Raw genomic sequence first — 15,606 nt, forward strand, 5'->3', positions numbered from 1 at the left:
CCAGAATTGTGGTGCAAGTGCATTAATACATCCCCCCATTCCCTGCCATATTTATCAAACTGTTCTAAATTTAGAACCTAGTCCTCAGCAATACTGACTTAAAAATATCATGATAAAATAAACTATAAATCACACATTAAATACGTTTTCATAAGAAGCAGTGCATATTTACCTTTAATGAGTGGTATGAAAAATGGTAAAATTAAAATGCTTACTTATTTAGAAGAAGTTCACTTGCAGTTAATTCATGTGTAAGAGAAGGCAGAATAGCATCATGTAGCTTGTCAATGTGGCTGTCATCTGGACTCAATACCATCAAATTGTTATCAACAGATTCATCACGGGAACCAAATGACAACTGCTCAAAGCTGACAGCTTTGCTGTAAGATGGTGGAAGATCTCCATCAGCTGTAGAGTACAGAGGCAAGTCTGTATCAGGTGTAAAGCTGGATCCCTCTAGGTCAACACAATATTCGTCATCTGATGCACCTAATCTTGAGGTTGGACTTTTTCCTTCTTCTTCTTGCTCATCTTCCACTTCTTCTATAGTTTCAGTAGTCCCCTGCCTTGAGTATACCATAGTGCACTGTGTTGGTTCACTAGTGAAAAGAGACAAACTTTTAACTTTGAAAAAACTTTACTGATGCTACGTGGTTTATCATATATAATGACATAAAGATATACAACTAATACAACTCAGCTCTTATAGCATATGGATTATCAATAATATTTATCTTACTTTAAATGATTTAGTTTTTTCTTTACATTGCAGCAGATACATGATAAAAAAACATGACATCTGTTTCTATTCAGAACGCGGCTATTAGCATTTTCATATTACTTGAAGCGTTAACTCCTTGACTACTTTCCTAGAATGCAACATAACAATGTTTTGATAAAATGCTACGAGTGGAATTGTTAATTCTAAAAAATGATGATCACCTACTCACTTGCTTGAGGAAGTTCCCTATAATAACCCTCCTTAATCCTTTTAAGACTACTGTAATGTATGAGCTTGCAGTCTGGCTCCCATCTGCATAATACACTCTTCAGAATAGTAGTCTGAGGTTGGTGAAAGGGAATGTAAATTTTACACAACAGACATGTTACTTCTTTTAGATTTCCCCCAATGATAATAGCAGTGTTTCCAGTAATAACTTAACAATAACTATATAGATCCTGAGCCTACTATAGAGCCACATTCATTGCTAAAGCAGCTTTAGAGACAAAAATCATTGTGAATTATGAAGGCAAATAGATACAGAGGGAAGATACACAGTAGCAGCTTTACTATGATAATGTGTCAGAATTGTGGCTGAATTTATTCCTCCTAATTCTTTTAGATCCTTTTCCAACAAAGTCCAACATTAAAGCAAGACCTAGCAGAAATGGGCGTGAAGGGAATGAAGTGCCTTAAGTTGTGACATTTTGGCACAATTTTGGCATCATTTCTGGAAAAGCCTTTAGAGGATTCTTCATGAAATATAAAAAAAGCTAAAGATACAAAAGTACTTCACAAGAGGGCCCCCACAGCTCCAATCTCCTTTATCTACTAGCACATCTAACGGAACCGTGTGAGAATGCAAAAGCCTCACTGTGGTTCAGGGTTCACATCCACAATGAACATATGTTATGTACCCGTATATACTTGAGTATAAGCCAATCAAAGTATAAGCCGAGGCCCCTAATTTTACCACAAAACCTGGTAAAACATACATTTTTTACTCGAGAATAAGCCGCGGTTGGGCTTTCAGCACATTTTTTGTGCTGAAAAACTAGGGTTATACTCGAGTATATGTGGTAATTCTGGTCTGATGGGAACTGGAGGCAGTGGTGAATGAGAGCTGCCACTGGTGCCATAAGGGTCCCTCTCAAAAAGTTAGTAAGTTTTATTTATTATATTTTCTGAAAATAATGTTGCATCATATATTTACATAGAATAAGATAACCCTATAAGACTATTGGAGCATAAAAGTATGTCTAAAATAGAGGGGGTATCACAATTGATGGGCTGTTAGATCAGTGGTAGACAGGAGACTCACACGATAATAAGCTCCTTTTATTGCTTTTCAAACACAGATGTATACTTTTTAAAGCGGCTCTATCTTGTATTGCATTTCACTACAACTCTGCCCCATTAACATTTAAGGTATGTTGCACTTTCAGTCAACTGCAACCAAAACATGGAGCACCAGCAATCTCTTGGGCCTATTGTCTACAAGCAACTTTTATGCATGCGACTCGCATCATGCGCTCGCTGGAAAGTCTGTCGCAAATGCTCATAAACCGGAACTGAACTCAGCATGTCAGTACAGTTCTGGTTCCTAAACGTTCGGGCCAGACATTCCAGCAAGCACAAAATGCAAGTTTGATGCAGGTTGCACACATCAAACTCACTCATGAGCAATAGGCCTTGCTGACAGGTTATCTTGGGAAATGTAATTTGCAGAATTGGTCAATGGCATAAATAAACTTGTTACACTTTTGAAGTAAATACGTCTCTAAATTTCCACTATAAAATGTGCAAGAAATATATCAAAGATGTCAAAATATATTCTGGTAGTATCTTATAAACAACAACAAGCATTATTTCAAAACACTCACTAATACATTGCTCAAAAACAATAATGCAATAAGGTGCAATGATGGCAAAAACACAGCAATCAATCTCACATGTGCACTAAATGTACTGCTTCCATAAATGGATAAAACAGGTTGCTGTGTTTAAGCACAAGATTTGCACCAAACAGCAATTCTAACTGTTAAAATATGTGCTAAAACAATATGACAACAATAAGGCTAAAGACTGAAGAATGAATGAATAAGGCATGCATGGATAAAGCACCTTGATGCTACACTGCCACTGTCAGCAGAGGAAGAGGACATGTCCATGCTGTACATTTTACGAAGCCTAGGTCTGGCGCGCTCACTTGTTTTTGGTACAGCATCTGGTCCTTCTAAATCATCAAGTGTGGACTGCCTTGAGAACAGCATGGTTGCTTCAGTGTTGCAGCTAGCGGCGCAAACAGTCACAGAGACAAACAATAAGTAAAAAAGCAAGCAAAATGTTTAACACATAAACATTCTGGGGTGATATTTTGCAACTGAACATAAAGCACAACAAGCATTTATGAACACAAATGTATTATGCATGAATTATATGAAAGCACTGGAGATGCCACATATACATAATACAATATATAGATGATCAATGTATAAATGAACAATATTCAATTACAGATAAACAAGAAGCCTCATTTATTAACATAATTATTTACTTCTATTGAAATAGGAACAACTTTCTATTTCCAGAGCAATTCACAAGATAAAAGTTGAATAGCCATGAGGAACAAAACCAATTTCTGCATTAAACTGTTAATAAGTGAGGTTTATTTTGGGTTTTTATTGTTAAAGAAATAAAATAAAATCTGTACCAAAATAAGTAAAATAAGTGAAAAATTACCAAATACAATCATAACATAAATATTGGCAAAGTATTCTGCTATTACCTAACCAATAAATACATTTTAAAACATTTTAAAAAGTTGTCTCAATTAAAATGTCCAAATTTGCATTTTATTTCTCAAATCTACTGTATTTTCCGGGCCATTAGGCGCACCGGAATATAAAGCGCATTAGTCCGATGCGCCTTATATATGTAATAATTCCATATATAAGGCGCATCGGACTATAAGGCGCAGGGTCGGGGGCGTGGCGGAGGTCCAGGGGCGGAGCGGAGAACCGACGGGACGCGACGGGGAACGCGGGGAAGGTGAGCGGGGAAGGTGAGGGGGAGGTGGAGGAGGGCAGCGGACCATACTTACATAGGTCCCCGCTACCGGAGACAGCAGATCTCCAGCGGGAACTGCAGACCACGCGGCAGAAGTTGTTCGTGCCGCGTGGTCTGCAGTTCCCGCTGGAGATCTGCTGTCTCCGGTCTCCGGTAGCGGGGACCTATGTAAGTATGGTCCGCTGCCCTGTGCCATACATAGGGCGCACCGGACTATAAGGCGCACTTTGGATTTCCAAGGAAATCCAAGGCTTTTAAGTGCGCCTTATAGTCCGGAAAATACGGTAAAAGAAAATGAAATATAACTTTGTAAATAATATTGCTTACAATGCAGTTAATATTCTGCATGCAGCATATGTGTGTCCATTCGGTACATCTGATATGATGCGCTGATGAGTGTCATTTTGTTTTTGCTAGTCTGAACACTTGTGTATTCCTTTCCTAGCAGCCTTTACGGATTTCCACCACACCCATCTGTCTCCCAGAAACTTTGCTCTGGTTCACTAACAGTTAATCTGCTGTAATTGAGAGAATCTCTCCCCACACTCATTGCTGCCATGCCAGATGTCAGAGAATGGATTCAATCATCTTTTCAATCTCCTCATATAAGATTTTGTAGGCTAGTGCTCGTTGCCTGCTATAATCTTGTACTTGGCTAGCTGTGTTCATTCTGTCTTCTGGTATCTGTTTGCCTAGTGCAGTGATGGCTAACCTATGGCACTGGTGCCAGAGGCGGCACTCAGAGCCCTTTCTGTGGGCACTCAGGCCATCACCAGAGATGACTCCAGGTATCTTCCTGCAGTCCCAGACAGCCCAGGACTTGCTGTGCACACAGCTATTTTAAAGTGACAGCTCTACCTGGGACTATTTCTGCTTTATTGGGTGCTGGTATCAATGAAAACTGTGACAGAGAAGGGAGTATAAATCACAAATTAAATTTCTGTGTTGGCACTTTGCGATAAATAAGCGGCCCTTTGTTGTAGTTTGGGCACTCGGTATCTAATAGGTTTGCCATGACTGGCCTAGTGCCTTTGTACTATATTGCCCTCTTGGTTTTGAACCATATTTAGTAAATATCCTTCTCTGTTTGTATTGTGTAGTCTTTGTCTCTTTGTTTTCACTTTGGTGCAGGAAGGGAACATTGAACAGTTGTCACCTACCGATTAGGGCAGGTAGAGCTATTAGGCAGGGATTGATGTGAAAAGGGTTTAATCTAAGGGCCCACTGTCCTTGTAGCTGCGTTCCCTGACACTACATAACACCATTGGTACAGATTACTACTAAGCCTTGTGTAATTATTCCAATCAGTAAGAGCAAACTATTTTTCACTAAGTCGCTGGATTGCTTTCTAATTCCTAACAGACTTCAGCTGCTTTTATGATTTTCCATGGCTTTTTGCACCTCTCTTTCTTTATGTGTTATTTTTCATTGTGTTATTTCTTATTATTACACAAAACATAATTTATGAACACCTATCTAGTTTGAACTCTTTGTCAGTGTGGATTGGATAGGTTGTTACTAATGAGAATTCATGTCAATGGAATCTATTTACTGCAACATTTATGTGAAGCATTCAGGGGTGCTTAAGTGTTGACATATCATCTGCCATCTTTGTCCATCTGGCCAAATGTCACTGTTACGATGACAGTCATACAACACTATACACATTAGTTTTGCAATGTATAATTTATCAGTCAGAAAATCACATGACCAGGTATGCTTTTGAGATGAAAAAAATAGTATGAAAAAAAACTAAAAAAATGGTTGATTAATTTAAAGAATACAAGAAGTATACATACCATATTTTGTATTGATATAACAATAACAACAAGTATTAAGAAACTCATTATTTATCAAACACAGTATTGATATCAGATCCAAAACTTGAATAAAAAGTCCAAATTGTGAGATTAATCTTTTTTTTAATGCAAACCTCTCACTTCTGTTTCCAAGAGTCACATTCCCTCAATACATGTAACTCTCACTCTCTTTAACACTTTAAAGAGTTTTTCCCACCAAACAAGTTAGGCTCTATTCATAGGATAGGGCCTAACTTGCTGATTGGTGGGGATCTCAGTGATGACTGATCACGAGAACTGGGGGTCCAATCGGGTCCCAGGTACCTCAGATGCGATGAATGGAGCAGACGGCCGCACATGTCCGTCCTGCTCTTTTCATCTCCATGGAGCTGATGGAGATTTCCGAGTGTGGCTGTGGATAGGGCCTAACTTGCTTGGTGGGAAAAACCCCTTTAAGGACACGGCCTAAAATGACCTTCAGGACACAGACCATTTTTTAAGTTTTTTCCTTCTCAACTTTTTTATTTTTTTATGACATGGGCATATGAGTGCTTGTTTTTTGCGTGAAGATCTGTATTTTTCAGTAGGTTAATTTTTATGGCAAAAATAGCATGGTGATTCATAATTATTCAAAACTCTCTCCTGCAGCGGAACAGAATAAAACAGATGTTTTGCAACTTGTTTTTTAATTAAAACTTTTACACAGTAAAGTATAACACAATACAATTATTCCATAGATTAGTACGATTAAGGAGGCACCAATCATGTGAAGGATTTATGTTTTACTACATTAGCAAATAAACACTTTTTTAAGGAAACCACATTTTCCTATGTGTCGCCATATTCTGAGAGCTTTAATGTTTTTATTCCTCAATCAAAAGAGGGTTATTAGGGCTTGTTTATTGCTGGAAAAGTTAACGGTTAGAGTGGTACTATTATAGTGTAATATAGCATATGTGAATTTTTGATTGCTTTGTATTACATTTTTTGGGGAGAAGTAGGAAGCACTAAAATTAAAAATTTTTAGTAGTATTTTTTATACCCTTCACAATATGGGTATAATAATGTTATATCTGTTTGGCCTAGGTTGCTACGGATGTGATGGTACCACATTTCTGGGGTGGAATTTATGATTTTAGTTTTTAAATGCAAAATTGAATTATAAATAGGGAATGGTTGATTTTGGGTTTTATTTTTAAATTTTTATTTGTTTAATAAATCCCTCGTACAATACATTTCAGTACTTCTGTACTGCAATTTATTGTATCCGTTAGGGATTTACTGGCAGCAAACAAATATATTTAATTCAATAAAATGTTTAATAAAATAATATTTTGTAAAATTATGCAGAAATTATTTAAGTTTGGGATCATCGTAATTTCATTGACCTGTACAAATTTTTCAGAAATGTGTTGCTTTTTTAGATACATTTTCTTAATATGTTTTAGACACCCCCATAAAGTAGTACTAAAATCTACAACTACAAAAACAGTGCTCAAACAGCTAAAAATCTGCTAAATTAATAAAATAAAGTTTCAGCACACAACCCAAAAGAAAGTGAACAAAATTGATGAAAGACCATAATTGGCAGCATCTTCAAGGGCTTCAAGGGAATCTACCAGCTACGATACCACCCAACAGCATTGGGGAAAGGTCAGGATATAATTGATACTCACATCCACATGCTGAGTAAAAAATCTGCAAAGTGAATTAAGTTGTGGGGTTAGGGTCTCCCTGGAAAAAGGTATGACATCCTTTGTCTTTATACAAAAGAGCTTCATGGTTAAACAAATTGCATGGCCATGCCTGCTGGTGGACTGATTGTACACCTGAAAACTAGGAAACAAGCCCTAAAACAAGTGCAGTTCATGGCACATGAAGTGGGCTAGCACAGGGCTTTCCTGTCTCATGCCTGCACACAAGCTAAAACCTGCACCTGTTGGGGCCCAGGCTGGAGTATAATTCCACACCAGGCCGGACTTGGCATACAACTGCCCCACTGGCACGCTCACTGGATTTGTCAGAAGGGCGGAGCTTCCTGTTTAATTTGGTGGGTGCCAGGAGCAGTGTCAACATCATAAGTATGCAAGCAAACGATTAATATGTCCCAAAGAGTGACATCAACATATACATCCAAATACAAGTAAAGTATATCAAGAAAGTTTCTGAAGTACTCTAAACAATGCTGTTTTTACTTGAGGGTTAATTTAGGAGCTTGAGTGTAAGAACCCCATTGAGATATATTTATATGTTCACAAGTAGCACACAAGTCAGTTTGGACCTTACTCCTGCACAGAATGGTAAAAACCTAATATTGTCTTACTATAAATTTGACATTTTTGTACCTTCTTAAGCTGCCAGACACAGGTACTGCATGGGCATGCAGAAATAATTCTCAACCCCTCAATATATACAGGTAGCAAACATGATAGTACAATTTTATAATTGATTCTTTCCAAATTTCATGAATATTCTGTACTGCTGTCATGTATTACTTATGACTATTTGTTGTACCTTGACATGCTGTCATGAGAAGCAGCGGAGTCTGCACTGTCCATTCTTTTACTTGCAATTTTCCCATGGCTTTGATAACTAGAACCTGCACCAGGCTGGTCATCAATCCTGTCTAGTCCCGATTCTCTAGACATTGTCATCATGATGTGATTTTGGTAATACATGTGAATGCTTTCACGTGTGGGAACATTACCCTAAAAGTTGATAATAAATATAATCTTACATTTTTTAAATATTTACTTTCTGGAACATTCACAATAGTGCCATAGCATACTATGTGGAAACCAAAGACACTAAATCCTCAGATTCGTTTCAGATAAGACTGGCATCAAATTATACAGCATACAGAAGAAATCCATTACTAGTAAACATCAATAAAATCTTCTTGATGAACAAAAAGAAAAAAGAAACAACATTGTGATTGTCTACAACAGTCATGTAAGTGTTCATGATGTTACCCCTGCAGCAGATGTAAATATAAATGAATGGTAAAAAGCTGCAGCACTGGTAGTGTAGCACATTTAGTGCAGATACTTAACATAATACAACTATCAACATACAAGTTTCAGGCATACAATGTGCCCTATGTGTTTGAACTTTGATTAGGTTTTATTAATATCCATTGGTGCTGATGATGTGTGAAATGGCCTTAGCTTCTCTTTTGAACATCCTAACTTGTCCTCCCTCCCATTTATTTATGAAGGCTGTCTGGATTAAAGGAACAAGAATAAGAAGTGTTTTTTGGTGAATGCCATTTTCTGTTCTTTCATTGTGCCTGTTGTAATTTGCTCTGTTTGAAAACAACACACATTTCCACTTTGTAGCTCTTCTGTATCTTAGATAGAAGGCACTCTTTACCTTCTACTGTGCTGTATGTTGTATTTTGTTTCTGAGATGGTGGTTGTCAGGTGTGGTTTAAGTAATGAGCAGCTGATCCAATATATATATATATATATATATATATATATATATATATATATATATATATTGAATGGTTTACCTTTTTAATTTCCCTGGTCAGCATACAGCGTTCTATCCTTAGCACTGTGGATATATCAATGTGTTCCCGAGATATTGAATTAAGCCAGGCAGTGAAACTATCAAGAGATGCAAGGAATAGGACCCATGTAAACTTCAAAATGTTATATATCCTTTTGATGACATTATCTGTAAAATACAATGCAGAAAAAGTTTTTCATTTTGCATTTCAGACATTCTGTTTGTCAAACATATAGGCAATTTTATCCATTATAACCAACTATATTCCATCACTGATGCTAATCCACACTGTACATGGTATTATAGTTTTCTAGTTCCACAGAATTGCAGAAACCAAACGGTGCTTCAAAATTCATAAAACATAACTTTTAATAAAGAGTTCCTAAAATCAGTCAACAAGAGAGAAAATTGTCTGACCAGCGACACAATCAACCAGATTCTGCATCAGTTAATCATCAGTAAGAACACATACCTGGTGGGCTATGTCCAATGTTGCCCATGAAGGTTCAGAAAGCCAAGAGTGCAGGTGTATGACAATACTCTAGATTTAGGTGTGATGCAGACCGAGATCAGGTGAAAAGAGGGTAGCTGAGACAGGATGGTGGGTGCATAACATGTAAGCTCCGGGGTGCATAGGAACAGATAATGTTGGGCGGAAACCTAAACAGATCCTAAAGTAGTGGCTGGGGCCTAGGTCACCCTAAAAGTCCTAACCTCAGAGTCACAGCCCTAACCAGCTGCCACCCCAACCTGTCCCTTGAATTGGGCAAACTATACCTATGCTATAGCACCAAGAGAGAGATAATAACATGCCCATGTAGGGATCAGAGATTCTAAAATTCGGGGTCAGACATCGCCAAAAGTGTTAGCATGAGGTCAATATGTACCCTACATGTTTCACCTACAAAGACTCATTAGAGGTATGATAAAAGACCACTAAATCTAATAACAACAATGAGAGTAGAATTGCAACTGTGTCCATGCAATCTGAACATGGGGTGCTTAGACCATCACAGATTCATCCCTTCATGCCCTACTGATGAGGGCGATTGATGAGTGGCACAATCACTCTGTGAACATTGCCTGCTGGTGAGTGGACCTGGTCACATACGGATGTGAGAAGAAAATTAAAATGGATGTGGATACAAAACGGAAACTGATCCATTTTGAATGGACGTACAATAGACATGACTGTGTAAATAAGCTTTAATGCTCTCTAGAACAAACCTACCATTTATAATCTATATGCTATCATACTTTAAACAGCTTATAATATGTTCCATATGAGAAAATATGTATTTTAGTAAATGTTAATGGCTAAAATGGTGAAAGCAGGTCATTATTGGAACAAAAATATTCTAAATGTTCATAGTAATGCCGATTATTGAAAGGCTTACACACGTTTGCACAAAATTCCATTAGATGTTGCTTTGAATAGTCTTTTTAATCCTTATAGCTTTTCTGTATGTGTTATTGTTTATACAGTCACTCCCTGCTACTTTGTAATATGTGGCTTTTGCGGTATCACAAAATACACTGAATTTAAGTATTTTTCCTATAAGTTTTAGGGTATTGACCTTTGTACTAACCAAAGTCTTGGAAAGGATAAAGTTCTTGGCTGTTTTCTAGGACAGTTGCCAAGGTTCTAACATTGAGATGCACAAATATCTATGTATAAGATATATGAGCCCTTAAGCATAACTATATATAGATGTGCAGTGTTAGTATTACTTAAGATTAGTGGATGTTTATTTGAGAAATCCTCACATTTTATTATTTAAGAACTAAGCACATGAGCTCTATACACTGTAGACTTATAGTGACATTGGAAAAATCTCTAACCACATGTTTTCCTGCATCTATTTTTACTTTCATCTGAAAGGTTCATTTGGGCTGTAGCTAAACAACGTTAATACTCAGTTCACCAAGTCTTTATAGGTTCTTTTTTCATGGGAATCATGAAAAACACAACAGATGCATTTTCCAATGGATCTCACTGTCCTATTTGAGGCCCATTATGGTCCATTTTAAACATGGTCCATGATAAACTATTATGGCTGTCAGAGTTACAAAAAGAACAGAAATGTGAAGAAAGTGTAGTCACAAAGGCAAATGTATCAAGGGACTAAGTGCCAAAAATCTAAATTCTGTGTTAATCCAAATTGATGGTGTCTTTACATTACATATTTTGCCACTTAGATATAGTCTTAAGCTAGTCTTCTGGCCTGCTTATGGCTCTGTGAGCTTTTGCTATTGAGAATTCGTAGGATAGCCCATCCATATCAGCTTGGTGGGACTCCAACACACAAAAACTCCCTCTTCCCACCAGCTGTTTTCAGCTACCTCTGGAGCCAGAACTACTATACAGTGGTACAATGGGAGTTGAGCTGCAGATGCCTGGCTTATCCTTTATACAGACATCTTTTTTGGCACCCTCCAATGTGTAGTTTTGACTCTAAAGACAGCAGAGAACAGCTGATTGGAAGCTGATTGAAAATACTACTTTTAAAAATAAAGTAGTATATTTTTCTTTTTAAAAACATTTAACTGCCTTGTACGTGTTTGCAGATCTATCAATATAAGGATTCCCCATAGGCAGTTACACAAGAGAAATAGGAGAAAACAGCAGAAGATAGTGATAAATACCTGGACCATCAGATTTCTTTTTTCCTTGTTCTTCTTCCTTCTCATCACAATCTATAAGCACTTGTCCTAGATTTATTGACATTAAACATGATTATTATTTATTTCTGCATTTCTCAACAAATCTTTATTTGCATTATTTGCTTGTTTGGACATTGGCACCAACCATTCATTCAGAAACTATGAATGCCACGAACATCCTGAGCACAACAACTTCACAAAGCACATATTAACACGTTAACAAGCCTGAGAATACAGAGATACATTAGGGAAAACATGTGCACAGTTACGGTACACAGATTCAAAGCATCTAAGCATGATACATTGCACCAAATGCATCAAAGTGTCTGCGATTCTAATAAATGGTATATATTTTACATTAGCATTTCGGAGCTTGCATGTTGTACGTTAAAACAATAAACTATACACTGGTAGCAAGCAGCAGAATTCTATCAACAATGGAAACATCAAGAGAGCTTTACTGACCAATCAGATTTATAGTTTATCAGGTGCAAAATATTTTACAAAAACCTAGTGTAATAAAAACTCAGTGAAGCAAATGTATGACTGGTTCTTAAGTTGCAATTTCTTATTATTATTATTCCAGGGCTGCACTTGTGCAACTGAATTGAAATCTACACCAATCCTGGTATGGTATGGATTTTAGCTATAACCTGCACCAGTTTCCTGGCATTCAAGCCATGATACATTGCCCCAGTTTTCTCATGGGCGTTTTCCATTATGTTATAGATGCAATATTGACCATTATTAAAATAGTCATTTGATAAATACGTTAATGAATAAATATTACGTTTTCTAAGGCTTCACTTATGTATTAGAACAGCAAACACCATCATGTGACATGTGAATATACAATGTTTTATAGACTGATACTGATGTTAGATAATCGCTATAGAAGAACATTAACAGATTTTGTGACTTTTTTCACATGAAACGACTAAAGAGTTTAAGCACACATATGTGAATGAAACTTTACTAAAAATCTAGACAACAATTAAAAATCATAACTGTTATGAATATGTTGCTAAAAGCAGTATCTTTTGAGTTACCTTTCCTTCTTATTCCCCTTTCCTTTTCTTCCTTGTTTTCCTTGCGTCTTTGTCTCAAGGCAGTTTTTGGATTAGTGATCCAAGCTTGGTAGATAAACTAAACAAAGTAAAATGGTTTATTTAAATTAAAAACAGCAAAATATGTAATTACTATATAACAATAGAGGTAGTGTTTAAATAATACTAATTTCCTTAGTAGCCCTTATTGATTTCTGACATATGTTTACTGTAGTATAGCAATACTTGGCATGTTAATTTCCAAATCAGTTATTTAGGTCAAAAATGTTTCATAATTATTGTAAATTCTGCTTGTTCTATATCTTTCTTATTTATGTATTTATTTATACATCTATCTAAATTGGTGCTAAAGCTTAGTCATCTATAACTATACATTGTTATGACCTTGTTATGTGCTTCTGTTGTCTGTTTTCATATCCAATTTTGATACAGACTGATGGGGGTCCGACACCCATACCCCACACTAATAACCTATTTTGGCACCCTTTGAATGCTATACACTGGACAGAGTCAGAAGCCACCTGCTCCATCCATTGTATAGTAGCCCTGCCGGATAAGAATCCTAGACACTGGGGGTCATTTACTAAGGGCCCGATTCGCGCTTTCCCGACGTGTTACCCAAATATTTCCGATTTGCTCCGATTTCCCTTGAATTGCCCCAGGATTTTGGCGCACGTGATCGGATTGCGGCGCATCGGCGACGGAAACCGGGGGGGGGGGGGTCGGTTGGCGTGGCCGAACGAAAACCCGACAGATTCAGAAAAACCGCCGCTTTTAAAACAAAAAATCTGTCGCGGAGCTTGCACTTACCTTCACTCAGCCCGAGCCGGTGAACTCCAGCGCGTTCCGATGCTTTTCAGCGCAGCAGCGCCACCTGGTGGACGGTGGAGGAACTACCTTAATAAATCCCGGCCGGACCCGAATCCAGCGCAGAGAACGCGCCGCTGGATCGTGAATGGACCAGGTAAGTAAATCTGCCCCACTGTGTCCAGAAGTCTTATTAGCAGAATAGGTCATCGGTCTAAAGTGAATTATAGGCTAGACAAACACTTTAAACCACCTTTTCATATGTTTACCTTGGAATCTGTAGAAGTCATATCAGCTCTGCTGAAAATGTTTAGGTAAGTATATATTATTTGGTAAATTATAATTCTGGGACATCTCATTATAGAGTTTTGCATTGTGGTACTCCATTTATTCCAGGTGGCAATTTATGAATTATTTGGCAGCTGGAAAATTTCCTTTCCTTTGTTAAAGGAGTGTGACAGAAAATGTTAATAAAGTGTAAATTTTATTTATATGCTTTCAAAACTGGGAACAGGAAGAAGACAAAAGTTTTCAGAATAGATTCTCTGAAATGCTTTTTTAACTTTATTTACAAGTTATTTTATTTAGATTTTTTCAATTATTTATCTCTAAGCTTCAACAGATCAGAAGAGCAGATTTAAAAGGTTCTCTTTGTATTAAATTTAAATAATTTTAATGAATTTGTTTTACATTATTTGGAGTATGAAATAAAATCCATCTTTAAGGCCTTTATGATCTACAGTTGATGGATTAACAGGTCACATGTGCCTATGTAATGTACATGTCAATTTGAATCCCCCTTGAAGTATTTAATATACCTGTCCACTTTCATTTGGTACTGATTCCTTAAAATATGTGTAATCTCTGAAAATGGTGGCAAAATTGTTTATTTCAGAACTATTTCCTTTCAGAGTTGGCTGCCCTAATGGACTCTACTCACATTTGTATATTGCTTATATTGTATGTGTCATATATAGTATGGGCATTTAGTCTCTCAACTTCAATGTTGTGATAGGCAACTACACTAAGTGGAGCTCAGCTGCAACACCCAATGGACAGGCGTGGGGCAGAATGTTACAGTGTTGCCATTTTTGTACAACTTATTAGGCTATGGCCAGATGATGTGGCAAGTACATTCAATAATAACCCCATTTGAGTGGTTACTAGATGGCCTTTTGCATGTAAGACTAATTATTACATACAAAATTACAGTGCCATTGGGTGTTGTGGGTGGGCAAGGCTATGGCTGCATGTGATTGCCACATTATTTGACAGTAGCCATTGGCTAGTGCTATATAGTAATTGTAGACTCCCATCAGAACAACAGCTGCACTTTCGCTACCCCTCATAACAGTAAAGTAAGTGGTGTCATGTTGCAACTACCAGTTTTCCTGAAACATTACAATCACCAAATATCCAATAAGGTTGGTTGTGAGGCTGCAGACTTATGCTTGTGGCTACCTGAAAGTCAAATCATGATCCTTAATAGTTTAGCCCCAGCATAGTGAAAGTGCAATCCTTGATTGCATGATATGTGTTACCATGTAGCCCTAACATTAAAATATAGCTAAAATTCTGACTATATTGCATGAATCATTATTGCAGATAATATTAAACTTAGTATAATATATAATATATATAAAATATATAATATTTATATTATATAAGTTATAAAAACGTTATATAATAAACTTAATTAAATAAAAAAATGTCCCTGTGTCTTTCTTGAGCTAATTTTCTTCCTGGCTTTAGCAGTGTGTATAAATCTGCTTATTCTCATATTCACATTAGCAGTTGATATGTAAAGAACACTGATACAGTTTCTGGTGACTTAACTCAGTCTCTTGACAGACTTATTTCATTTCAGAGCTGAATTATCAAGTCAAATATTCTCTAGGTATGAAATTAATTACTCTGTTCTGTCCTTAACTCTCCGCTGTGTACAGAGTTGATAAGGTTTTTTAGG

At 36.9% G+C, this 15,606-nt stretch overlaps 1 protein-coding gene across 9 annotated transcripts in view; it reads right to left on the reverse strand.

The window, feature by feature from the left end:
* Positions 1-15,606, reverse strand: part of PIEZO2 (piezo type mechanosensitive ion channel component 2) — a 241,310-nt gene that overhangs the window by 25,323 nt on the left and 200,381 nt on the right. For 7 of the 9 annotated variants that reach the window (XM_072152250.1, XM_072152253.1, XM_072152251.1 and 4 more), the window contains 6 exons: positions 12,816-12,912; positions 11,749-11,814; positions 9,104-9,270; positions 8,104-8,297; positions 2,846-3,013; positions 216-599 (listed from right to left, as the gene is read on the reverse strand). In XM_072152250.1, coding sequence (XP_072008351.1) covers positions 216-599; positions 2,846-3,013; positions 8,104-8,297; positions 9,104-9,270; positions 11,749-11,814; positions 12,816-12,912 — 1,076 coding nt within the window. The remainder of the gene's footprint in view (positions 1-215; positions 600-2,845; positions 3,014-8,103; positions 8,298-9,103; positions 9,271-11,748; positions 11,815-12,815; positions 12,913-15,606) is intronic. The other 2 variants (XM_072152257.1, XM_072152254.1) reach the window with 1 other exon arrangement.

Source organism: Engystomops pustulosus, chromosome 5 (assembly GCF_040894005.1).
Source record: "Engystomops pustulosus chromosome 5, aEngPut4.maternal, whole genome shotgun sequence".
In the NCBI taxonomy this organism is placed as follows: domain Eukaryota; kingdom Metazoa; phylum Chordata; class Amphibia; order Anura; family Leptodactylidae; genus Engystomops; species Engystomops pustulosus.